General features: G+C 45.1%; 1 protein-coding gene across 1 annotated transcript in view; it reads left to right on the forward strand.

Annotated features, from left to right (window-relative positions):
• LOC129845465 (adhesion G protein-coupled receptor L1-like) overlaps positions 1 to 25,295 on the forward strand; it is a 118,233-nt gene that overhangs the window by 27,998 nt on the left and 64,940 nt on the right. The window contains exons 2-3 of the mRNA XM_055913409.1: positions 17,180 to 17,393; positions 19,816 to 19,925. Coding sequence (XP_055769384.1) covers positions 17,180 to 17,393; positions 19,816 to 19,925 — 324 coding nt within the window. The remainder of the gene's footprint in view (positions 1 to 17,179; positions 17,394 to 19,815; positions 19,926 to 25,295) is intronic.

Here is a 25,295-nt window from a genome sequence, read left to right on the forward strand (position 1 = left end):
TGCCATAATATGGACTTGGTCTTTTACCAAATAGGGCTATCTTCTGTATACCACCACTACCTTGTCACAACACAACTGATTGGCTCAAACACATTAAGAAGGAAAGAAATTCCACAAATTAACTTTTAAGAAGGCACACCTGTTAATTTAAATGCATTCCAGGTGACTACCTCATGAAGCTGGTTGAGAGAATGCCAAGAGTGTGCAAAGCTGTCATCAAGGCAAAGGGTGGCTATTTGAAGAGTCTCAAATTAAAAATATATTATGATTTGTTTAACACTTTTTTAGTTACTACATGATTCCATATGTGTTATTTCATAGTTTTGATGTCTTCACTATTATTCTACAATGTAGAAAATTGTAAAAATAAAGAAAACCCTTGAATTAGTAGGTGTTCTAAGTCTTTTGACCGGTAGTGTACAGCCGGGAAGAACTACTGGATATCAGAGCAACATCAACTTACCATCACTACGACCAGGTATACGACTTTCCCGATGTAGATCCTTTGTCCGAACCACCCAGGGAATCTGAACTGATTCCAGAGGCTGACCCAAAACAACGTCGCTGCAGAAGAGGTAGACGGGGCAGCCTTCTGGTCAGACTTCGGAGGTGCGCACACCACCCACCGCTTCCGAGTATATTACTCGCTAATGTCCAGTCTCTAGATAACAAGGTAGACGAAATTAGGGCAAGGGTTGCTTTCCAGAGAGATATCAGGGATTGTAACATACTCTGTTTCACGGAAACATGGCTCTCTCGGGATTTGCTGTCGGAGTCGGTACAGCCACCGGGATTCTTTGTGCATCGTTCCGACAGAAATAAACTTCTCTCCGGGAAGAAGAAGGGCGGTTTCATGATTAACGAATCATGGTGTAATTGTAACAACATACACAAACTCAAATCCTTTTGTTCACCGGACCTAGAATTCCTCACAATCAAATGCCGTCCATATTCTCGTTGGTTATTGTCAGCCGTGTATATCCCCCCTCAAGCCAAAACTTCGACGGCCCTCAAGGAACTTTACTGGTCTTTAGGCAAACTGGAAACCATATATCCTGAGGCTGCATTTATTGTAGCTGGGGATTTTAACAAAGCAAATTTGAGAACAAGGCTACCTAAACTCTATCAGCATATTGATTGTAGCACTCGTGCGGGCAATACACTGGATCGCTGTTACTCTAACTTCCGTGATGCATACAAGGCCCTCTCCCGCCCTCCCTTCAGCAAATCTGACCACGACTCCATTTTGCTCCTCCCTTCCTATTGGCAGAAACTCAAACAGGATGTACCCGTGACAAGGATTATTCAACGCTGGGCTGACCAATCGAAATCCACGCTTCAAGATTGTTTTGATCACGCGGACTGGGATATATTCCTGGTAACCTCCGAGAATAATATTGATTTATACGCTGATTCTGTGAGTGAGTTTATAAGGAAGTGCATGTTGTACCCACTGTGACTATTGAAACCTACCCTAACCAGAAACCGTGGATAGATGGCTGCATTCGTGCAAAGCTGAAAGCGCGAACCACCGCATTTAACCATGGAAAGTTGACTGGAGATATGGCCGAATACAAAAAGTGTAGTTATTCCCTCCGCAAGGCAATCAAACAAGCGAAATGTCAGTATAGAGACAAAGTGGAGTCGCATTTCAATGGCTCAGACACAAGACGCATGTGGCAGGGTCTACAGACAATCACGGACTACAAGAAGAAAACCAGCCACGTTACGGACACCGACATCTGGCTTCCTGACAAACTCAACACCTTCTTTGCCCACTTTGAGGATAATACAGTGCCACCGACGTGGCCCGCTACCAAGGACTGTGGGCTCTCCTTCTCCATGGCCGACGTGAGTAAGACATTTAAACGTGTTAACCCTCGCAAGGTTGCCGGCACAGACGGCATTCCTAGCCGCATCCTCAGAGCATGCGCAGACCAGCTGGCTGGCGTGTTTACGGACATATTCAATCTCTCCCGTTCCCAGTCAGCTGTCCCCACATGCTTCAAGATGGCCACCATTGTTCGTGTACAAAAGAAGGCAAAGTTAACTGAACTAAATGACTATTGCCCCGTAGCACTCACTTCTGTCATCATGAAGTGCTTTGAGAGACTAGTCAAGGATAATATCACCTCCACCTTACCTGATACCCTAGACCCACTTCAATTTGCTTACCGCCCCAATAGATCCACTGACGATGCAATCACCCTCACACTGCTCTATCCCACCTGGATAAGAGGAATACCTATGTAAGAATGCTGTTCATTGAATACAGCTCAGCATTCAACACCATAGTATCCTCCAAGCTTATCATTAAGCTTGAGGCCCTGGGTCTCAACCCCACCCTGTGCAATTGGATCCTGGACTTCCTGGCGGGCCACCCCCAGGTGGTGAAGGTAGGAAACAACATATCCACTTCGCTGATCCTCAACATTGGGGCCTAACAAGGGTGCATGCTTAGCCCCCTCCTGTACTCTCTGTTCACCCATGACTGCATGGCCATGCACGCCTCCAACTCAATCATCAAGTTTGCAGACGACACAACAGTAGTGGGCTTGATTACCAACAACGACGAGACAGCCTATAGGGAGAATGTGAGGGCACTTGGAGTGTGGTGTCAGGAAAATAACCTCACACTCAACATCAACAAAAGAAAGGAGATGATCGTGGACTTCAGGAGACAGCAGAGGGAGCACCCCCCTATCCAAATCGACGGGACAGCAGTGGAGAAGGTGGAAAGTGTTAAGTTCCTCGGTGTACACATCACGGACAAACTGAAATGGTCCACCCACACAAACAGTGTGGTGAAGAAGGCGCAACAGCATCTCTTCAACCTCAGGAGGCTGAAGAAATGTGGCTTGTCACCTAAAACCCTCACAATCTTTTACAGATGCCCAATTGAGAGCATCCTGTCGGGCTGCATCACTGCCTGGTACGGCAACTGCACCGCCCATAACCACAGGGCTCTCCAGAGGGTGGTGCGGTTTGCACCGGGGGCAACTACCTTCCCTCCAGGACACCTACAGCACCCGATGTCACAGGAAGGCCAAAAAGATCATCAAAGACAACAACCACCCGAGCCACTGCCTGTTCACTCCGCTACCATCCAGGAGGCGAGGTCAGTATAGGTGCATCAAAGCTGGGACCGAGAGACTGAAAACAGCTTTTATCTCAAGGCCATCAGACTGCTAAACAGCCATCACTGACATTGAGGCTGCTGCCTACATACAGACTTGAAATCATTGGCCATGAAACTGAGGATAGGGGAGACTGGGGGTAGGAGAGACTGAGAGTAGGGGAGACTGAGGGGTAGAGGAGACTGAGGGTAGGGGAGACTGCTGTGGGTAGGGGAGACTGAGGATAGGGGAGACTGAGGGTAGGGGAGACTGAGGATAGGGGAGACTGAGGGTAGCGGAGGGTGCTGTGGGTAGGGGAGACTGAGGATTGGGAAGACTGAGGGTAGGGGAGACTGAGGGTAGGAGAGACTGCTGTGGGTAGGGGATACTGAGGATAGGGGAGACTGAGGGTAGGGGAGACTGAGGATAGGGGAGACTGAGGGTAGGGGAGACTGAGGATAGGAGAGACTGAGGATAGGGGAGACTGAGGGTAGCGGAGGGTGAGGGTAGGGGAGACTGAGGATAGAGGAGACTGAGGATAGGGGAGACTGACGATAGGGAAGACTGAGGGTAGGGGAGACTGAGGATAGGGAAGACTGAGGATAGGGGATACTGAGGGTAGGGGAGACTGAGGATAGGGGAGACTGAGGGTAGGGGAGACTGAGGGTAGGGGAGACTGAGGGTAGGGGAGACTGAGGATAGGGGATACTGAGGGTAGGGGAGACTGAGGATAGGAGAGACTGAGGGTAGACTGGGGAGACTCAGGGTAGGGAAGACTGAGGGTGAAGGGTCAGAACTTGAAGGAGAAAAGAAAGCGAGAGGGACTGGGGAAGGGTCACGTGTAGAGGAATGGGAGGACACATTTAGAGAGATGGATCACATTGGGCTGGGGATGGAGGGATACTATGGAAGAGGAAAAGAGGTAGGACAGAAGGAGATGTACAGTATATATATAAACAACATCTAGTAAGACACAAAGAGGAGAATGATTAATCTCGGTTTTCATCGCTTCCCATACTGTAAGCACGCAAATGGACCAACACACACATACAACAAGGTTAATGAAGTGTCTAATGCAGTGGCAGGGCTTGACACTCATCCCTCCTAAGAGGCCTCTGGATGACACTCGCTTCTCTGGATGACACTCATCTTACTGACAGTTGGTCTCCAATAAGTCTCTCTCTCTCTCTCTCTCTCTCTCTCTCTGTCTTTCCCTCTCTCTCTCTCTCTCACTCTCTCTCTCTCTCTCTCTCTCTCTCTCTCTCTCTCTCTCTCTCTCTCTCTCTCTCTCTCTCTCTCTCTCTCTATTAAATGTTTAAAATGTAAGCACTCACTGCAGTAGGTCGCTCTTTATAAGAGCTTCTGGTAAATTACTAAAATGTAAATGAAAAATGTCTCTCCTCAGTGCCTCAGTCCTTCCTTCCCTGCTCTACCTTGGGTTCTCCAGCTCTGCTATATTTATCTGAATCTGGGTCTGTCTGAGTCAGTGTCTACTGTATAGTGTTGTAGCTGTAGCATAGCTCCCATCCCTGGGGAAGATAAGGATAGTTTCCTGCTCTGTTCTGTTTCTGTTGGGCTGTCTGCATTTTATTTTGGGTCCGACCGGTGCTGTTTCGCCTGCTGTGGCTGTTTTACTGCATAATTAGGCTGTGGTGCCAGGGCTGGCTGTGACGTGGAATTGACAGTTTGAGCACGTCCTGTCTTGCCTCTACTTCACTCTTTAAGAGAGTCCCAGTGTGTGTGTGTGTGTGTGTGTGCGTGCGTGCGTGCGTGCGTGCGTGTCCAGACCCCGCTAGTATAAGAGTGAGATGGATGTGATCTAGAGTCAGGTCCCTAGCTGGAGAGAGATGCTGGATGTGATCTGGAGTCAGGTCCCTAGCTGGAGAGATGCTGGATGTGATCTGGAGTCAGGTCCCTAGCTGGAGAGAGATGCTGGATGTGATCTGGAGTCAGGTCCCTAGCTGGAGAGATGCTGGATGTGAGCTGGAGTCAGGTCCCTAGCTGGAGAGAGATGCTGGATGTGAGCTGGAGTCAGGTCCCTAGCTGGAGAGAGATGCTGGATGTGATCTGGAGTCAGGTCCCTAGCTGGAGAGAGATGCTGGATGTGAGCTGGAGTCAGGTCCCTAGCTGGAGAGAGATGCTGGATGTGAGCTGGAGTCAGGTCCCTAGCTGGAGAGAGATGCTGGATGTGATCTGGAGTCAGGTCCCTAGCTGGAGAGATGCTGGATGTGATCTGGAGTCAGGTCCCTAGCTGGAGAGAGATGCTGGATGTGAGCTGGAGTCAGGTCCCTAGCTAGAGAGAGTGTGTGTACGCCGTGAGGGGGCTGCTAGGGGTGGAGGATGTGTGGTTGAGGGTTAGGGAGAGTGTGTTCAGCACAGTAGTGTGTGCATATGTATGTGTGAGCATGTGTGAATATGTGTGTGTGTGTGTGTGTGTGTGTGTGTGTGTGTGTGTGTGTGTGTGTGTGTGTGTGTGTGTGTGTGTGTGTGTGTGTGTGTGTGTGTGTGTGTGTGTGTGTGTGTGTGTGTGTGTGTGTGTGTGTGTGTCATGCAGGTGTGCCTGTGTGTGTCCGTGTGCGTGTGTGTTTTCATCTCTTTGGGTGATGTAATGTTCTGGTGTGTGCTGTAATTGGGTTCAGTTGGAGTGTTGGGGCGCTGCAGTCATCGAAAGAAAGGCTGTGATGAGGGGAGAGGCTCAGGAATATGACTGTTCCCAGTTGAGGGAGAGTATGTTTGTCTTTCTTTCTTCTCCTCTACTTTGTTTCTCTGACCTTGTGTCTTTACAGCATATAAAGGTCCATTGTTGTTACATTCTTCGTGATGGTTTCTCTCTCTCTCTCTCTCTCTCTCTCTCTCTGGTTGACTAGGCTTGCTCAGAGTGGATGTGTGTCATTTTGCGCTGCTTTGTATTTTGACCCCATGGCATGACTGGTGACTCCCCATTCAGTCTGGTCTCATCTCATCCTGTCTCGTCTCGTCCTGTCTCTTCTCGTCCTATCTTGTCCTGTCTCATCTCGTCCTATCTTGTCCTGTCTCGTCTCGGCCTGGCTCTGGAGCGAGGTTTACATGTCGCCCTGCGGTCCTCCCAGCTTTCGACTCCTCTGGTTGAGCGCTGGCTGGATGTGACAGCTGTGGCCGTTGTGCCTGAGCTCTTCTCTTCTCTTCCATGCTTGTCATGGCCCGTCACGTTGCGCTAACTGGTGCTGCTTAGGCATTATGCTAATGTGCTAACAAAGATTATGTATTTAAAGAAAGGAAGATCACCCACTCTCCATGTTAAGAGTTGTCTCCTCTAATCAATGACTGTAACACACAATCTCACCAGGAGTATCTGACCTAGAAGTCATGAGAGACTTTAGGCCGAGGCTAATCTAGAAAAACTGAAAGGCTAGACTACAGTGTCAATGCTAACTAAGGCGCTAGTCTAGGCTGCATTATTATGCTAACTAGATTAGCTCTAGGCTACAGTGATAATGCTAACTAAGACTAGTCTAGGCTGCAATATAATGCCAACTAGATTAGCTCTAAGCTACAGTGCTAATTCTAACTAGGCGCTAGCTACTCTACCATATTATACTAGCTAATACGCTAGGCTACAGTGCTAATACTAATGAGCAGCAGGGTGATTACGAGATGATGACCGCTGGAACAGCTAGACGGGCTGAGGGAGGCTGATCACATGGAGGCCCAGACAGACAGAAGTGCTGAGAGAGGCTGATCACATGGAGGCCCAAACAGACAGAAGTGCTGAGAGAGGCTGATCACATGGAGGCCCAAACAGACAGACAGACAGACAGACAGACAGACAGACAGACAGACAGACAGACAGACGGGCTGAGAGAGGCTTATCGCATGGAGGCCCAGCCAGCCAGACAGTCTGCCCTGGGGCCTGGGATTCTATAATCTCCTAAAGAGGCTCAATGGCAGACACTGAGACACACACACACACCATCACAGCGTCTGTCCAGTGTCTGCCTGGAAGGCCAGAGGTTCACCCTGAATCAGTCCCAAAAAATGAACATAGACAGAATGTCTGTCAGTGGCATCACACCCAAGGTCAAAATTAAGCTGCTTCAATTGGATTCCCAACTGTTTGACTTTGAAAGAGTCTCATGTGTAGTACCAAAATGTGTAGTACCAAAATGTGTAGTACCAAAATGTGTAGTACCAAAATGTGTAGTACCAAAATGTGTAGTACCAAAATGTGTAGTACCAAAATGTTTAGTACCAAAATGTTTAGTACCAAAATGTGTAGTACCAAAATGTGTAGTACCAAAATGTGTAGTACCAAAATGTTTAGTACCAAAATGTGAAACGCTAAAAAAAGTACAAACATGTATGGACTCACTACTGTAAGTCGCTCTGGATAAGAGCATCAGCTAAATTACTGAAATGTAAATGTAAATATGTAGATAAAGTCAGAAAGTTTTATATTTTCCAGTTTCTTTAGATCTCTAAGTTTGATTAAATCTCTCCTTGACTATCTCTGTCTGTCTGTCTGTCTGCCCGCCCTTCCATCTGTCAAAGACCTTGTGTGTCTGTGTTTTTGCAGTGTCAGCGTGTGAGTCACTGTGTCTGTGTTATTATCTGAGACCTATAGTGTCCCCTCTGCACCCCAGGCTTTAATTACACTGTTCGGATAATGAGTCAAATCCAATCAGACTTGTCTCTCTCTCTCTCCTCCACTCTTCATTAGTATGTTGGTCCCATTATGGAGCCACCAGTCTGATCCTTACTAACAGCAGCCGCCCTGGAGTGACATGACACCTCCCTCACCCGCCTGGTGTGTGTGTGTGTGTGTGTGTACGTGCATGCGTATTTGGAAGGTCGAGGGTACTTTTGCGTGTATTTAAGTGTGTTTTCTATGTACATTGTTCTGTACTAACATGTTGTTTTGTCAGCTATACTGTATGTCTTTTCTTAGTATATGTGGATAATGGACTTTAACGTAAATACTATACACTACTCTCCTCCACCAGCCAGTTAACTGTACACTCATTGTGTCTGAGTGCACATTACACTATGTAAGTCATTGCTCACATTCTGTAGTGTATCAATGTTTTTAATCCAACCTTTGTTACGTGGTTGCTGTGAGAGACGCTCCAATTCAAATAGTTTAACTGTGCCTACAGAAAGAGATGACTGGGTGTTTGGCTGAAGAGGCCCAGAACCAGTGATGGATTCCTGCAGAGTGAAGGACACATGTAGCCTGTAGCAAGCTGGCTTATCACATCAAACCCCCAGAAGACCCACATATTTACTCATTCGCAGACACACACATACACTTGCACGCACACACGCGCATGCACGCACACATACTCGGTGATAAAAATCTGCTCTCCGTCATCTTTGTAATCACATTTCCACATAATCAAAGGTCTATTGAATGACTACTAAACTACTTTACTGTATGTATCAGGGTTGTCGGGTGGTCCATTCCATTCCAATTCATGAACTGAAATAGCCCCAAATAAAATAAAATGTTCAATCTAAGAATGTAATTTAAACCCGTCTTCTTTATTGAGTTCAAATGGAATTCACCCTGATCTTAGCAAGTCAAATCAGAATGACGCTATGACAGAAACAGATATATATATATTTGATGTGGCCACCCAGTGTGGTTTAATGTCCCATTTCCATTCTGTTCTGTATAATGTCTACAGTGTGATGAGGGGAATGGGGTCTGGACTCCTGCGTTCTGGCTCAGTTCTGCTCTCCTGATCACCACTGTGTAATGATCTAATCACTGGCCAGCTGTATGGAGATGTGTACTTACACCACAGGGATCCTATACTGAACTATACACTAGTCCTACTGTGTCAGAGGTGTGAGTGGGGGGGGGTTACTGTGTGTGTGTGTGTGTGTGTGTGTGTGTGTGTGTGTGTGTGTGTGTGTGTGTGTGTGTGTGTGTGTGTGTGTGTGTGTGTGTGTGTGTGTGTGTGTGTGTGTGTGTGTGTGTGTGTGTGTCTGTGTGTGTAGTGGTGGAAAAAGCACCCAATTTTCATTGTCATAATTGAGTAAAAGTAAGTTATGTTATAGATTTTTATATTCACTAGGACCATTTCTCAATACTTAGGTCACTTTTTCAAAACTCTTCACACAGTGAACACAACAGCAGTGGGCTAAAACTGTGGATCATTTTTCATTGCTTTGGCACAAAATGCATTCAATGATTACATATTTCACATTTCATTAATTATTTTCTCACTCAGACACAACCACCACCAAAACTCTAAGTACCTACAGGCCAATTTGCACATGTTTACATACTCTTTTCAAAACTGTTAAACTTAAGTTCAAAACCTAACATAACACAACATTTAATAAGACAGCAATTTGCTACATTTCTTAAGTAATACATTATTGAAATATATTCCAAATCTAAAAAATGAAATACTATCAAAACAGTTAGACCAACCACAGCTGATTCCCATTGTAGCTGAACACCTACCCAGGTGTTTGTCTTTTAATTACATTACCATCTATACAAAAGGGGACATCTTAGGAATAATGCTGTACTGAAATGTAAACATGGACCCAGCCAGAGATAGAGAAGTGGCTGACAGAGGAAGAAGACTGGCTGGGAGAGGGAGAGGAGTACGTATGCGTGGTGGAAGAAGACTGAGAGGAAGATCACGAGCTGTAGTCTCAGATGAGATTAGGGCCACTATAATTGATCATGTAATAAATCATGATCATGATCATCATCTTACTCTCCATTCCTCAACTGCATAGAGGAATTATTTTCCTCATGAAGGTGGAAGGTTTATTACCACCATCCACATGATCAAATGTCCCTCCTGGACACAATGAATGCTGGATGCCTGGACATATCTGCAGAAGATTGCCAGGGATGGACCAGGCATGCCAAAATATTATTTCCTAGGTGTATTGCCCAAGATGACATAAGATGTGATGTGGATGAGAACCTGTGGCCAGATGCAGAAGACAAGGTTGACTAGCATTGCAACTGTATCTGTATCGGTAGATGGTGTATATACAAATGATTGTATTTTGGAATCACTCAATGCCATAAAATGACATAAAACATATTGAAGCATATTGCATCATGTCTGATTCATTCCTGTAACATATCCTGCAGTGAATTCTAAACAGTAGAGAGGTGTCATTCTTGTTTTGTAAAGAAACTTAACTAACGAAACATTGTGTAATGCTACCTGTTGTTAGTATTGTTTAGGTCATTGTTTTATGAGTGACAAAGTGTGCTTGTTGGGTGACAACCTTTGCTAGTGTTATGGAAGAACAAGTTGATTTGAGACATGTATGAGGTGTTTTGGTGGTTTGAGTTAATTTTGGATATGAAATGAACTGCTGTGCCAAGCTGAACGTTGGTTAGGAGAACTGTGTGAAGAGTTTTGAAAAAGTGACTTAAGTGTTGAGAAATGGTTCCTAGCGATTGTAAAAAACTGTGATAGTAAATGTAAAAGTGAAAGTCACTTAGTAAAATACTACTGGAGTAAAAGTCTAAAAGTATTTGGTTTTAAATATACATAAGTATCAAAAGTAAAAGTATAAATCATTTCAAATGACGTATATTAGGCAAACCAGGCGGAACGATTTTCATTTTATTTTATTTACGGATGTTCAGGGGCACACTTCAATACTCAGACATCATTTACATATGAATCATGTGTGTTTAGTGAGTCTGCCAAATCAGGCAGTAGGCAGTAGGCATGACCAGGGATGTTATCTTGATAAATGTGTGAATTAGACAATTTTCCTGTCCTGCTAAGCATTCAAAATGTAACGAGTACTTTTGGGTGTCAGGGAAAATGTATGGAGTAAAAATATATTTTCTTTAGGAATGTAGTGAAGTAAAAGTAAAATTTGTGCAAAATATAAATAGTAAAGTAAAGATACCCTGCACTGTGTGTGTGTGTGTGTGTGTGTGTGTGTGTGTGTGTGTGTGTGTGTGTGTGTGTGGGCGACTATGCATGCATTTATTAGAATGTTTATGAGAGAGCGAGTGAGAGAGTGAGAGAGTGTGAGCCACCTGTGTTCCTAATACGAATGTGTTTTTGCTGTCTTTGTCTGGGTGTGTTTTTATAAGGCCGCTACGAAGAAATATTATGCTGGTGAGGCATAAAGGATTTGAAATAAATTTGATCTGGCTATTCAGCCTTAATGTCCTTAGTTACACACTGACACAACATTACCCAAGTGATGCAGCTGCATGAATGGGTGACGTTTAGAAATATGAGCTAGTCTCAGTGCAGTGAGTCATGTAGCTGCAGCTACACAGCATCTCTGGAAATGACTGACATTGACGTTGACCCGTACAGGCACATTTCCTGAATGGATAGACTGAAATCTAATTCACCCAGAGCCTCATCATCAGGCCTGTTCTGTTCTGTGTGTTCCATCTAGTCTCGAATACAGCCTGTTTATATGCTTTATTCAGTCATTTTTCATTCATTTTAATTAATTATATCAATAAGCCAGCATAGAACCCAGCTTTTCGCCATCCTGCCTTTCTCAACTGCTAATACAGTCTGGTCAGGGGAGTATAAGAGGGCTAAGTAGGTGAGGAGAGCAGCAGCTTTTTAAATCTCTCTTGTCAAATCGGGTTGGTTGGAGATAGCTAGCTTTGACTCTGAGGTAAATTGAGAAAATGGGACCGATCAAAGAAAGGGGCAGACTTAATGTGTAAAATGTTCCCTCTGTTGATTCAAGGTTGTAAAGAGCTTATCACTCACTACCTATCATTCTGTTTTCAGTACCATGGACTGTTCCCTCCCATAGACTTTGCAGTCACTCTGATGTAGCGCAATGCATTGCTAGCTCCATTGGTTATTCTAGTCTGTCTGATGTAGAACAAACCATAGCCAGACTCCAATGGTTATTGCTCTCCAAATGCATTTCTATAGACGTATCCTCGTCATACTCCTTCAGCACCACGGACAGCAGTTATCTGTCTAGCTGGCAGTGTAAAACTCCACTCATATGTACTGGCTGTCCTTTATCACCAGGGAGAGCTCCCCTGCCAACTCTAGTCCCTCTGCCTCTGAGCTCTGACTGTTAGTCCACTAGGTAAGCTCCAAAATTATTCACTTTGGTATAGAAGCATTGAAATTCGCGCTTAACAAAACCTGATATAGTTACAAATATGCAACAATCTCAACAATGATGACAATCCATCAGAAATCCCAGTAAAATGTTGATACTCTCACTTTCAAAGTGGTGTGTTAAATACAAAGCTTGCGTGTTTTGTCTTGCATTAATAAAATATATGAAAAGAGGAATGGGTGAATGGGCAATGGGACTTTGGCCGGGATTCAACCCATGTGGAGTTATAGCGCAGCGCGCTAGACAGTCGACAATAGCGCTTGCCAGCTTATAGTCCTAAATAACACAAATGAATGATCATTTTCTACCTCTGGTTCGTTTGATATTCCTATTTGGGATAAACGCTGAAAATAAGGTCTGAGGTTAACACAAGCTTAGGATATCTTCTATGTTTTGTTCTATGAGGTGATAACAGTCAGTTAACATGACCTTTAGGAATTATAAAGCCTTTACGTTCTCAAAATAAGTCACTTGCTAATGAGTCGCTAACTGTCAGGGAACATGAACTTCAGCGTTAGTAGCAAGCATTTTCACGTCACTACGCCAACCATGCAAACTAGTCTATGCTACACTAGTCCGCCTAAAAGCTAGTTAGCTTAGTTAGCTTACTGCTTACCAGCTTGAACAAAAATGCAACGATGGTATATTGTTTTGCTCCAGGCTGCAACCATATCTCCTCAGCGGGAAGGTGCTCATTTTATCATTTCCCTAACGATGTTGTCTAGAGGAGACTTTGGGTCCGTCTGATAAGGTAAGCTAAATCTGATAAGGTAAGCTAAGTCTGATAAGGTAAGCTAAGCCTGATAAGGTAAGCCAAGCCTGATAAGGTAAGCTAAGCCTGATAAGGTAAGCTAAGCCTGATAAGGTAAACTAAGCCTGCTAAGGTAAGCTAAGCCTGAAAAGGTAAGCTAAGCCTGGTAAGGTAAGCTAAGCCTGATAAGGTAAGCTAAGCCTGATAAGGTAAACTAAGCCTGATAAGGTAAGCTAAGCCTGATAAGGTAAACTAAGCCTGATAAGATAAGCTAAGCCGGTTAGCTCAATGTCAAAGGCACGCGACCTGAGGTGTAGTTTTATTTTTTTACATGTTAGCACATCGTTAGCTTTTTGCTTCTTTTGATTACATAAATGCTTCAAAATTCACAAAAAGTTATGTTAGCTGATGAAGATTATCTCATAGAATAACACGTATCCGATCTCCTATGTCTGTGTTTACCACAGACCTTATTTTCAGCGTTTATCCTGAATCCCTCCCAAAAAAACATTCATTTCCCCATAAGCTTTGGCCAGCGAGCCATGACAGTGTTAGCCTGCGTTAGTGCCTACAAAAAGACACCATTACTATTGCTCTCTAGGAGCCTTTTAAAGGCATTTTCCCAGATGTTTGCAGAGATCAAATTCACAGGAAACACTACGCATGACGGCTCAAGCATAAATGATCTTTAAAAGTCTGCTATAGTGCTGTAACACGCCTCTTATTAATTCCAGACCTTTGCCTTGTTTAGATGTAGTAGAAGTGGAAGGACCCAAACAGCGCAAACAGCACATGTTGCTGGAATCCGACCTGGTATGCCACACGGTCCCGTGTGGCTCAGTTGGTATAGCATGGCGCTTGCAATGCCAGGGTTGTGGGTTCAATTCCCACGGGGGGACCAGGGTTCAATTCCCACGGGGGGACCAGGATGAATATGTATGAACTTTCCAATTTGTAAGTCGCTCTGGATAAGAGCGTCTGCTAAGTGACTTAAATGTAAAAATGTAAAATAGAGAGGCAAACATCAGAGCATATACAAACTGGAACTATCCTTGGCACCATTGAAACATCAACAGGTAGAATGAGACAGACTTATTGAGGGAGACATGTTTAGACAATATAGTGAGAATTTTTTTTCCACCTTTATTTAACCAGGTAGGCCAGTTGAGAACAAGTTCTCATTTACAACTGAAACATGGCTAAGATAAAGCAAAGCAGTGCGACAAAAACAACAACACAGAGTTACACATGGAATAAACAATAGTACAGTCAATAACACAATAGAAAAATCTATATACAGTGTGTGCAAATGGAGTAAGGCAATAAATAGGCTATAGTAGCGAAGTAATTACAATTTAGCAAATTAACACTGGAGTGATAGATGTGCAGATGATGATGTGCAAGTAGAAATACTGGTGTGCAAAAGAGCAAAAAAAGTAAATTAAAACAATATGGGGATGCGGTAGGTAGTTGGATGGGCTATTTACAGGTGGGCTATGTCTGGGAAGCGCTACAACTCTCTTAAGCTCTTTGAGTAGGAGAAGGGAGCTCACTGCTGGGGAACCAACAAGTACAATATGGTTTCTTGCAGCTTCGCTGCTTGAACCCCTAACAAGAAATTGTTACAGGTAAACTATGTTTGTAAATACGAGGGTCACCGGCATCATCACATTTCTCATTCCATGATGGGCGTATGGACACATGAGAATGTCCGCTCACTGTTTTGCTGCTCCCAAATGTGATCTTTAAAAAAGTATTTGATGATTAAGATTTATTTCAGGGTTGTCTCACAATCAAAACCCTTTATGGATTGGCTTGGCTACTTGGTGAATGCATTGGGCAGGATACAAACCCAGCTTTCATTGAGGGGAGGCTATGCTTAGTTCCCCACCACAAAAAGCACATCTCTTGTTCCGTATGTAGCTGTAGACTTCCAGTCGTTGAGCTAACACCAGTTCCTATTGGCCCGTACAACTACCTCGCACTTCTTTTATATGTCACACAGAGACAAACAGTTTGAAGTCATATCCATGAGTTCATCTGAATCTCACAGTATCACTTTATATGAGGACTGATGGCAAATTTGAACAAATTTTGATCATTTTGTGTGTCCAAACATAAATATTGAATTACATTTAAATGAATGCGTGTGGAATGTGTGGAATGTGTGGAATATAGTACAATGTCCCCCAAAATGCTTTTCTTACATTTCAATTTATCCATATTCCTCCATCATGTTTTCCACATGTTCAGACTACAATTTCAGATATGTGACAATTTGAGTGCAGTTTTTTATTACAATTAAAGGCATTATTTTATAGGCGTTCTTTAGTCTGAATATTGATTAATTTACCACAAGGGGCATGAAATATTGTTTAATCAATGTATGTTGCATAATATAGTGTTTTGACATCCATTCAATAATATTTTTCACCAAATAAGTATTTTTAATAAACAATTATTTACCATATTCTTACTCTATAGTACCTTTTACTGACATATCAACCGCCTGGTTGAGCACATTTGAACAACATTCTTGCTTTTTAGTCTTTTTTAATTTTATCCCCTATCTTTGGTGACTGATTTTCAGTTTTTGCAGCTCTCAGAGTGGGCAAGGTGAGAGAGCCACAAGTCTGAACTGCAGCAACTCAAATATACAAATGATGTCAATTGATGGAGGAAGGCTGGGAGAGTTGACCAATCAAGTTCAAGTGAAGATGTTTTCATTTGCACTTTTAAACACACTGTCAAAACATACCAGCCGGGTGAGAAAACAGCAAATGCAGGGCCACATAGATCCAACTCAGGGGAAGCAACGACCCAAAATGAAATGAAGACAAGTGCATTTTCACCATTGACCTATAGGGGGAGCTGCATGCAGGCCCAAGGCTTGATGAATGGCACTATATCAAGTTTTGTTCAATGCGGAACAATTATACAAGCACCTCAATTTTCATTCTTCTAAACTTAACAATACGGCATTTTTTTGGAGCTTACCTGCTGGACTTTGTGGAGTACATGCCAAGGCTGCAGCCATTTTGTGGTGAGCTGAGTAGGACTGAATTTGTTGAAGGTCTGAATGCAGAGGCCGTTAGAAAGCCTACTTGTGCAGATGAAGAGAGATGGAGAGGCGGATGGAGGAGAGGGAGAGAGAGATGGAGTAGATGGAGAGGCGGATAGAGGAGAGGGAGAGTGTCTCTGTGCATGTCTGTGGCCCTCTCAGCCCTGGCACAGCGATTAACCCCCGCTACCCTGGCTGCCCCCTCTCTCTGTCTGCCGCGCCAGCTCTCTCTCTCCTAACTGTCCTCTCAGTCTTCTGATTGCATGGAGTGGGCGTACAAATGGCAAACGGACTGATGACACAGGGGGGGGAGGGAGCCTAGGGGCCTGCCAGCCCTCGTACAGAGAGGCCCTGCCTGAGGCTAGGGTGAGATTCTCTCTCCCTCTCTCAGGCCCTCTTCTCTTCTCTGTTCAATGTATTTTCTTGTCTCCTCCTCTGCCTCCTCTCCCTCCCTCATTCTCCCTCTCCGTATGGAGGTGATCCCTACTCAGGTGTAATGTTGACATCGGCTGGAAGGCAGGCGTGAAGTGAGGACATTCTATTTCAGAGCTGTGCGTCAGACGCGTGCGTGTCCGAGTGGTGGGGATTGAGCTGCTGGCTGTGTGTGTGGGAGTCTGTTAATGGAACAAGCCAGAAAGTTGAACAGTTTGCCTCTCAGAGTGGGTAAATATCATGATTGGGAGAGCTGGGGTGTGTCTCAAATGGCACCCTATTACCTATTAAAAATAATGTGTGTACTATAGGGAATAGGGTGCCATTTGGGAGGCAGGCCTGTCCTGGAAGTGCTCTTTTAGGATCCAACGTCTACTTGCACTCTCTGTCTATGAGGCTGGCTAAACTGTTTTTAGTTGTGTCCTCTGTGAATTGAGATGTTTGTCTCATTGTGTTTATGTTACATTCTAACTGCTATGTAAAAATACAAATTCTGCTCTAAGGCCGTGTCTTTCTGCTACTGTACATGATGACTAGCATTTTCTCTACCTAGCCATTTGCTTTATGCTGTTTCTGTTATTCTACAGAGAGTGGTATGTCTGCCGTTTGTTTATATGATTTCCCTCCTATTTCATACCATGCACTTACATTGTCAATAACACACTTTATCTATCTCGTTCTCTCCTTCTCTCTCTCTCTTTCTCTCTCTCTCTTTCTCTCTCTCTGCTGTAGCTCTGAGTCGGTCAGCGATGCCCTTCGGCCTGATGCGTAGAGAGCTGGCGTGCGAGGGATACCCCATCGAGCTGCGCTGCCCTGGCAGTGATGTCATCATGATTGAGACGGCCAACTACGGCCGCACGGACGACAAGATCTGTGACGCTGACCCCTTCCAGATGGAGAACGTGCAGTGTTACCTGCCTGACGCCTTCAAGATCATGTCACAGAGGTACGTGTGGGGAGGTGGGAGGGTTGGGTGGGTAGGTTTATGTTTATGTGTGTGTGTGTGTGTGTGTGTGTGTGTGTGTGTGTGTGTGTGTGTGTGTGTGTGTGTGTGTGTGTGTGTGTGTGTGTGTGTGTGTGTGTGTGTGTGTGTGTCTTAGCAGCACCACTCCCCCCCCATTCTCTCACCTTTAATTGCTCACACTCACAAGCCATCGGGGGAGGGAGACTCTTACGACACTCTTCCCCCTCTTCCTCCCTCATCCCTCCGTCGCCTCATCCCCTCAGGTCCAGCTGTCACATGATCTAGTCTAGTGTGAAATGACCCCCTTCCGACCCGTTCCCTCCATCTTTGGCCCCAAGGACATGTTTCTGCCTCTTCTCTTTTGTATCTTCTGTCATTCTCTCAATGTCCTCAATCATGTTTCTATCTCTCTCTCCTCTGTCTAGCTTTTTTCTCCGTTCCCATGTTTCTCTCACTCTCTCTCTCTCTCTCAATTCAATTTCAATTCAATTTCAATTTCTACAGAATCGGTGGGTCCCCCGTGGGTTGAGCTAACATAGGCTAATGCAATTAGCATGAGGTTGTAAGTAACAAGAACATTTCCCAGGACATAGACATATCTGATATTGGCAGAAAGCTTAGATTATTGTTAATCTATCTGCACTGTCCAATTTACAGTAGCTATTACAGTGAAAGAATACCATACTATTGTTTGAGGAGAGTGCACAGTTATGAACTTGAAGAGTGATTAATAAACCAATTAGGCACATTTGGGCAGTGTTGACACAACATTTTGACCAGAACTGCAATGGTTCATTGGATCAGTTTAACACTTTGTGCATACACTGCTGCCATCTAATGGCCAACATCTAAATTGCACCTGGGCTGGAATAATACATTATGCCCTTTCTCTTGCATGTCAAAGATGACGGTACAAAAAAACGCATGTCTTTTTCTTTGAATTATCTTTTACCAGATCTAATGTGTTATATTCTCCTACATTCATTTCACATTTCCACAAACTTCAAAGTGTTTCCTTTCAAATGGTATCAAGAATATACATATTCTTGCTTCAGGTCCTGAGCCTGAGCTTCAGGCAGTTAGATTTGGGTATGCCATTTTAGGCGAAAATTTACAAAAGGGGTGGATCCTTAAGGGGCTTTATTGGCAAGGGAAACATATGTTTACATTGCCAACGAAAGTGAAATAGATAATAAACAAAAGATAAATAAACAATACAAAATTAACAGTAAACATTACACTCAAATGTCATATTATGTATTTATACAGTGTTGTAATGATGTGTAAAAAGTACAAAAGGGAAAATAAATAAACATATATATAGGCTGTATTAACAATGGTGTTTGTTCTTCACTTCACCCTTTTCTTGCGGCAACAGGTCACAAATCTTGCTGCTGTGATGCACACTGTGGTATTTCACCCAATAAATATTGGAGTTTATCAAAATCGGATTTGTTTTCAAATTCTTTGTGGGTCTAGGTAATCTGAGGGAAATAAGTGTCTCTAATATGGTCATACATTTGGTAGGAGGATAGGAAGTGCAGGTCAATTTCCACCTCATTTTGTGGGCAGTGTGCACATAGTCTGTCTTCTCTTGAGAGCCAGGTCTGCCTTCGGTGGGCAGCCTTTCTCAATAGCAAGGCTATGCTGACTGTCTGTACATAGTCAAAGATGTCATTCATTTTGGGTCAGTCACAGGGGTCAGATATTCTGTCACTGTGTACTCTCTGTTTAGGGTCCAATAGCATTCTATTTGTTTTAGTAAATTCTTTCCAATGTGTCAAGTAATTATCTTTTTGTTTTCTCGTGATTTGGTTGGTTCTAATTGTGTTGCTGTCCTGGGACTATGTGGGGTCTGTATGTGTTTGTGAACAGAGTCTTCTCCAGGTTAATCTCTCTGTAGGTGATGGCTTTGTTATGGAAGGTTTGGGAATTGTTTCCTTTTAGGTGGTTGTAGAATTTAACATCTCTTTTCTGGATTTTGATAATTAGCGGGTATCGGCCTAATTCTACTCTGCATGCATTATTTGGTGTTCTACGTTGAACACAGAGGATATTTTTGCATAATTCTACATGCAGAGTCTCAAAATGGTGTCCCATTTTGTGAATTCTTGGTTGGTGAGCGGACCCCAGACCTCACAACCATAAAGGGCAATGGGTTCTATAACTGATTCAAGTATTTTTAGCCAGATCCTAATTGGTATGTTGAATTTTGTGTTCCTTTTGATGTTCTCTCTCTCTCTCTCTCTCTCTCTCTCTCTCTCTCTCTCTCTCTCTCTCTCTCTCTCTCTCTCTCTCTCTCTCTCTCTCTCTCTCTCTCTCTCTCTCTCTCTCTCTCTCTCTCTCTCTCTCTCTCTCTCTCTCTCTCTCTCTCTCTCTCTCTCTCTCTCTCTCTGTGGGACAGGTGTAATAACCGTACCCAGTGTGTGGTCGTGGCAGGGTCCGATGTGTTCCCAGACCCCTGCCCAGGGACCTACAAGTACCTGGAGATACAGTACGAGTGTGTCCCCTACAGTGAGTACCCAGACCCCCCATCTCCCACACCCCTTACCCCCTTCCCCACCCCCCATCCCCCTTCTCCCCCACCTAACCCCTCTCAGCCCTCTCAACAACTGACTGGCATTCACACCAACACACACAGACTCTCTCTCTCACACACTCAGCCACACACACAAACAGACAGACCAAGACCAGACCAGACAGACACACATTGCTCTCTCGCTCTTGCTCTCTCTCTCTCTCTTACACACACACACACACACACACACACACACACACACACACACACACACACACACACACACACACACACACACACACACACACACACACACACACACACACACACACACACACACACACACACACACACACACACACACACAGCACTAAACCCTTTTTCTCCATCGACAGTGCAACGCTCCAGAGGCTGAGAGAGATTTTCACACGGGGAAGGTGCTCCACAAACACCATGGCAGATAAGCACTTCATACAGCGGGTACAGCGAGGGGTCAGCCTTTATTGCCGATCATAGCGGTAACACACACCACCACACTCACACACACGTTGACCCCTGGGCCTGCTAGTTTGCTTTATCTGGTGCCAAACACCTTAGTAGTCCCTCTGATTTCCAATAACAATGAAAATTGGCCGCAGTGAGACTGGGAGGCAGGAGAGTGTGTCTGTGTCATCATGCCACAATGGGAATGTTAACACAAACAGCAAAGGGCTTATTTTAGACCACATGACCCTGAAGATGTGCACATTTCAATATCCCCATGGTAACTGGCTGCCGGCTTCCTCGGGTGCTGCTCACATCTCCGTGGCAGGTGTGACATACACACACACACGTACACACACATTACACACGCGCTCTGTTGCTCATACACACGCACAAACACAAGTACAAACACACACACACATACACAAATACGCACAGAAACCCACACCCACATCACACACTGTCTCTCACACACTCTCACTCAAACCCTAAAGCACGCACACACACAAGTACACAAGAACACAGGCAGACAGGGTGAGGATTCTGGTGTTGTGTGGAGCCTCAGTCATGTGAAAATCTCTGCTCAGACAGTGTCCCCTCCTCCTCATGTACTATTACTCTCAGCATTGATCCTCTCACTGTGCAGGAGTATTCCAGGGGGGCTGCCGCCTCATCCCCCCTCCACTGGGAAGAGACAGAAGTGTGGTGTGTGTGTGTGTGTGGGGGGGGGGGGGGGTTTATTGATGACTATGGGAGGGATGAAGGGGAGAGGTGGGTAAAAGATACTCTGTGGGTGAATGTCTATGTTTTTTCCTTCAGGGAGCCGTGAGTACAGGAACTGAAGAAAGTAAAACCGACATCAACAACTCCCTGACCTCTTCTCTGAATTCTCACACTCCTCTCTTCCTCTCAACATATCTCGATGTCAATATCGCCTTTTTCATCTCTCCTTCTCTGTCAACCTTCTCTCTCTTTGTTTCATGCCGTTCTTCTACAACTCATTGCCACATTTCTTTCACTCGCTCCATTGGTCTCATCTCTTTCCATCCCTCTGTCGCTTTCTTGTTTCTTTGCAGGTTGTAGGAGTTGTCCCAACACTCCACTGTCACCTGTAGGAGTTGTCCCAACACTCCACTTTCAACTGTCCAAGTACAACATAAAGAGCAGCAGGACCTCCAGGCCTCTAGGGGGGCTGTCCTACCTGGCTGGCTGTGCCCCTTTAAGATTACGATGAACTCTGACCCTCCTCTGCTCAGCGCTCACAGGCCCTCAGCTAACCTGCCTCTAGATATATACTGTAGTTCAGGGTTGAATCCTGTTACCATCGCAACAGTAAAAGTTATAACTGTGACCATTGCTGTTGGGGAAGATTTTCTAGTCTGTGTTATATTTCTTCTTCTCACTCTCTTTTGCCCTGCAGCCTTTGGGTGAGATCATGTCCTCTTTCAGTGTCCTCTATCATCTCTCTCTCTGAATGTAGCCCTGAGATGTGAGTTGACTTGTTGTGGTGGTCAGGTTGGCTGGCCCCTGGTTGCTATGTTCTACTTTATGTGGCTCTCCTCTGGTGTTGTTTTGTTGTTAGGTGGTGATCTGGTCCTGGGTTATAAATAAATAGTTTCCTCTTCCATCCTCTCTTATTCTCTCTTATTCCAGACCAGACATTTCCCTCTGACTGTACACAGGAGCCAATTGAAAGTGATGATTAAATAGCTGCTGACTTGCATTTTTCCTATTCGCATCTTCTATTAAAGAAGCTTGTTTATTGGATCTGAAGGAAGGAGGGTGGAGGGTTATGAGAAAATTGGAACCTGATCGCGTCGTGATGAAAAGTCTTAGCTGTCTGAAGTGAGAAAGACGAGCCAATTAGAGCAGTCCTTCGTCAGTCTTCTCCTCTCCCTCAGGGATGGGCTGTGAGCCAGACCAGACTTGCAAACACACACACATACACGTTAGTTCTCCCCACCCGCGCCGCATTCCGCCGCACCACGTTACGTGTTGTCGGGCTCTGCCACCAGAATATAAATAGATCCTGAGTGAATTAGATTCAGTGTTACAGTCCTCCTCATCCCAAACCTAGTGGCAACTAACTGGGCTTCTATTAATTACCAGGAGAGGGTCACCTCATCCCAAAACTAGTGGCAACTAACTGGGCTTCTATTAATTACCAGGAGAGGGTCACCTCATCCCAAACCTAGTGGCAACTAACTGGGCTTCTATTAATTACCAGGAGAGGGTCACCTCATCCCAAACCTAGTGGCAACAAACTGGGCTTCTATTAATTACCAGGAGAGGGGAGTACCATCCCTCCACGCTCTCTACCCCTCTCCCTCTGCAGAGATTAATTGAATTTGCTGCTGCTAATCGCTCTGGTAATGCCCCATCTTTCATGGCTCACTGGGAATGTAGGGTGTTTTGGTGTCTTTATGGGTGACATATGTTTGTTTGTTTGGTTCTACTTAACGGGTGAGGGATGGGGGTTAGGGATAGAGGGATGGTGTTTAAAGCGCTGCTGTTGGCAGCTGGAATGATGCTTGCAGGCACGACACGTGTGTATATGTGTGTGTGTGGGGGGGGGGGGGGGGGGTTGCGTGCAAGTGTGTGTGTGACAGGGTCCTCTGTGTGCATGTCACACAGTGCTTTGTGAAACGGGGAGGTGGACAGGCGAAGCAGCTGAGTCGACACAGCACTGTCAGATGAGCTCAGAAGAGGCGGCCAGTGTGTTTCTCTGTGTGTGTGTGTGTGTGTGTGTGTGTTAGTGTGTGTGTTAATGTGTGTGTTAGGATGTGTGAGCATGCCAGCAGAACATAACAACAGCCAACAAGTCAAGTCATATCTCACAGAGCCAAAAACCCTGCAAGCCCTTACAGAGACATCACTTTGTCTTCACTGGGCAGAACACAACAAGACAAACTGTTGTGACAGAGCCACAGATTCACTCTGTCAAGGCTTGCTTTAGAACGGGCTTCTATCAACACATACTGAGTGTACTGTATAAACTATACCTTATTATACCAAACTATACTACACACTATATGTATTTCCTAGTTCACCACACATCATTAAACAACACTATACTATACTATAATATACTATATATATATTTCCTGGAGTAAAAATCCTACACCACAGTAGATGCATATCATGTTGTCTAGTGACTTTATTCCTAGTTATATGTACATATCTACCTCAATTACCTCGTATCCCTTCACATCGATTAGGTACTGGTACTTTGTGTATATAGCCAGGTTATCGTTACTCATTGTGTATTTATTGGTACTTGTATAACTAGGTGTAATTCATTTCCTATTATTTCTCTATGTTCTTTCTCTCTGCGTTGTTGGGAAGACCCTAACGTTCGTCTACAACTGCTGCTGACCAAGCCTGCAGGAACCCAGTAAATGTAGAGAGCAGAGAGGAGAGAGGAGAGAGCAGAGAGGAGAGTGTAGAGAGGAGAGAGTAGAGAGGAGAGAGGAGAGTGTAGAGAGGAGAGTGTAGAGAGGAGAGTGTAGAGAGGAGAGTGTAGAGAAGAGAGTGTAGAGAGGAGAGTGTAGAGAGGAGAGAGTAGAGAGGAGAGTGTAGAGAGGAGAGTGTAGAGAGGAGAGAGGAGAGAGTAGAGAGGAGAGAGGAGAGTGTAGAGAGGAGAGAGGAGAGTGTAGAGAGGAGAGTGTAGAGAGGAGAGTGTAGAGAGGAGAGTGTAGAGAGGAGAGTGTAGAGAGGAGAGAGTAGAGAGGAGAGTGTAGAGAGGAGAGAGTAGAGAGGAGAGTGTAGAGAGGAGAGTGCAGAGAGGAGAGAGGAGAGTGTAGAGAGGAGAGTGTAGAGAGGAGAGTGTAGAGAGGAGAGTGTAGAGAGGAGAGTGTAGAGAGGAGAGTGTAGAGAGGAGAGAGTAGAGAGGAGAGTGTAGAGAGGAGAGAGTAGAGAGCAGAGTGTAGAGAGGAGAGAGTAGAGAGGAGAGTGTAGAGAGGAGAGAGGAGAGTGTAGAGAGGAGTGTGCAGAGAGGAAAGTGTAGAGAGGAGAGTGCAGAGAGCAGAGTGCAGAGAGGAGAGTGTAGAGAGGAGAGAGCAGAGAGGAGAGTGCAGAGAGGAGAGTGGAGAGAGGAGAGTGTAGAGAGGAGAGAGTAGAGAGGAGAGTGTAGAGAGGAGAGTGCAGAGAGGAGAGTGCAGAGAGCAGAGTGTAGAGAGGAGAGTGTAGAGAGGAGAGAGGAGAGTGTAGAGAGGAGAGTGCAGAGAGGAGAGTGTAGAGAGGAGAGTGTAGAGTGTAGAGAGGAGAGTGCAGAGAGCAGAGTGTAGAGAGGAGAGAGTAGAGAGCAGAGAGGAGAGTGTAGAGAGGAGAGAGGAGAGTGCAGAGAGGAGAGTGCAGAGAGGAGCGTGTAGAGAGGAGAGTGCAGAGAGGAGAGAGTAGAGAGCAGAGTGTAGAGAGGAGAGTGCAGAGAGGAGAGTGTAGAGAGGAGAGTGAAGAGAGGAGAGAGCAGAGAGGAGAGTGCAGAGATGAGAGTGTAGAGAGGAGAGTGCAGAGAGGAGAGTGTAGAGAGGAGAGAGGAGAGTGCAGAGAGCAGAGAGGAGAGTGTAGAGAGGAGAGTGCAGAGAGGAGAGAGCAGAGAGGAGAGTGCAGAGAGGAGAGTGTAGAGAGGAGAGTGCAGAGAGGAGAGTGTAGAGAGGAGAGAGTAGAGAGGAGAGTGCAGAGAGGAGAGTGCATAGAGCAGAGAGGAGAGTGCAGAGAGCAGAGTGCAGAGAGGAGAGTGCAGAGAGGAGAGTGTAGAGAGGAGAGTGTAGAGAGGAGAATGCAGAGAGCAGAGAGGAGAGTGTAGAGAGGAGAGTGTAGAAAGGAGAATGCAGAGAGGAGAGTGTAGAGAGGAGAGTGTAGAGAGGAGAGAGCAGAGTGCAGAG

Source organism: Salvelinus fontinalis, unplaced genomic scaffold (genome assembly GCF_029448725.1).
Source record: "Salvelinus fontinalis isolate EN_2023a unplaced genomic scaffold, ASM2944872v1 scaffold_0313, whole genome shotgun sequence".
NCBI lineage: Eukaryota > Metazoa > Chordata > Actinopteri > Salmoniformes > Salmonidae > Salvelinus > Salvelinus fontinalis.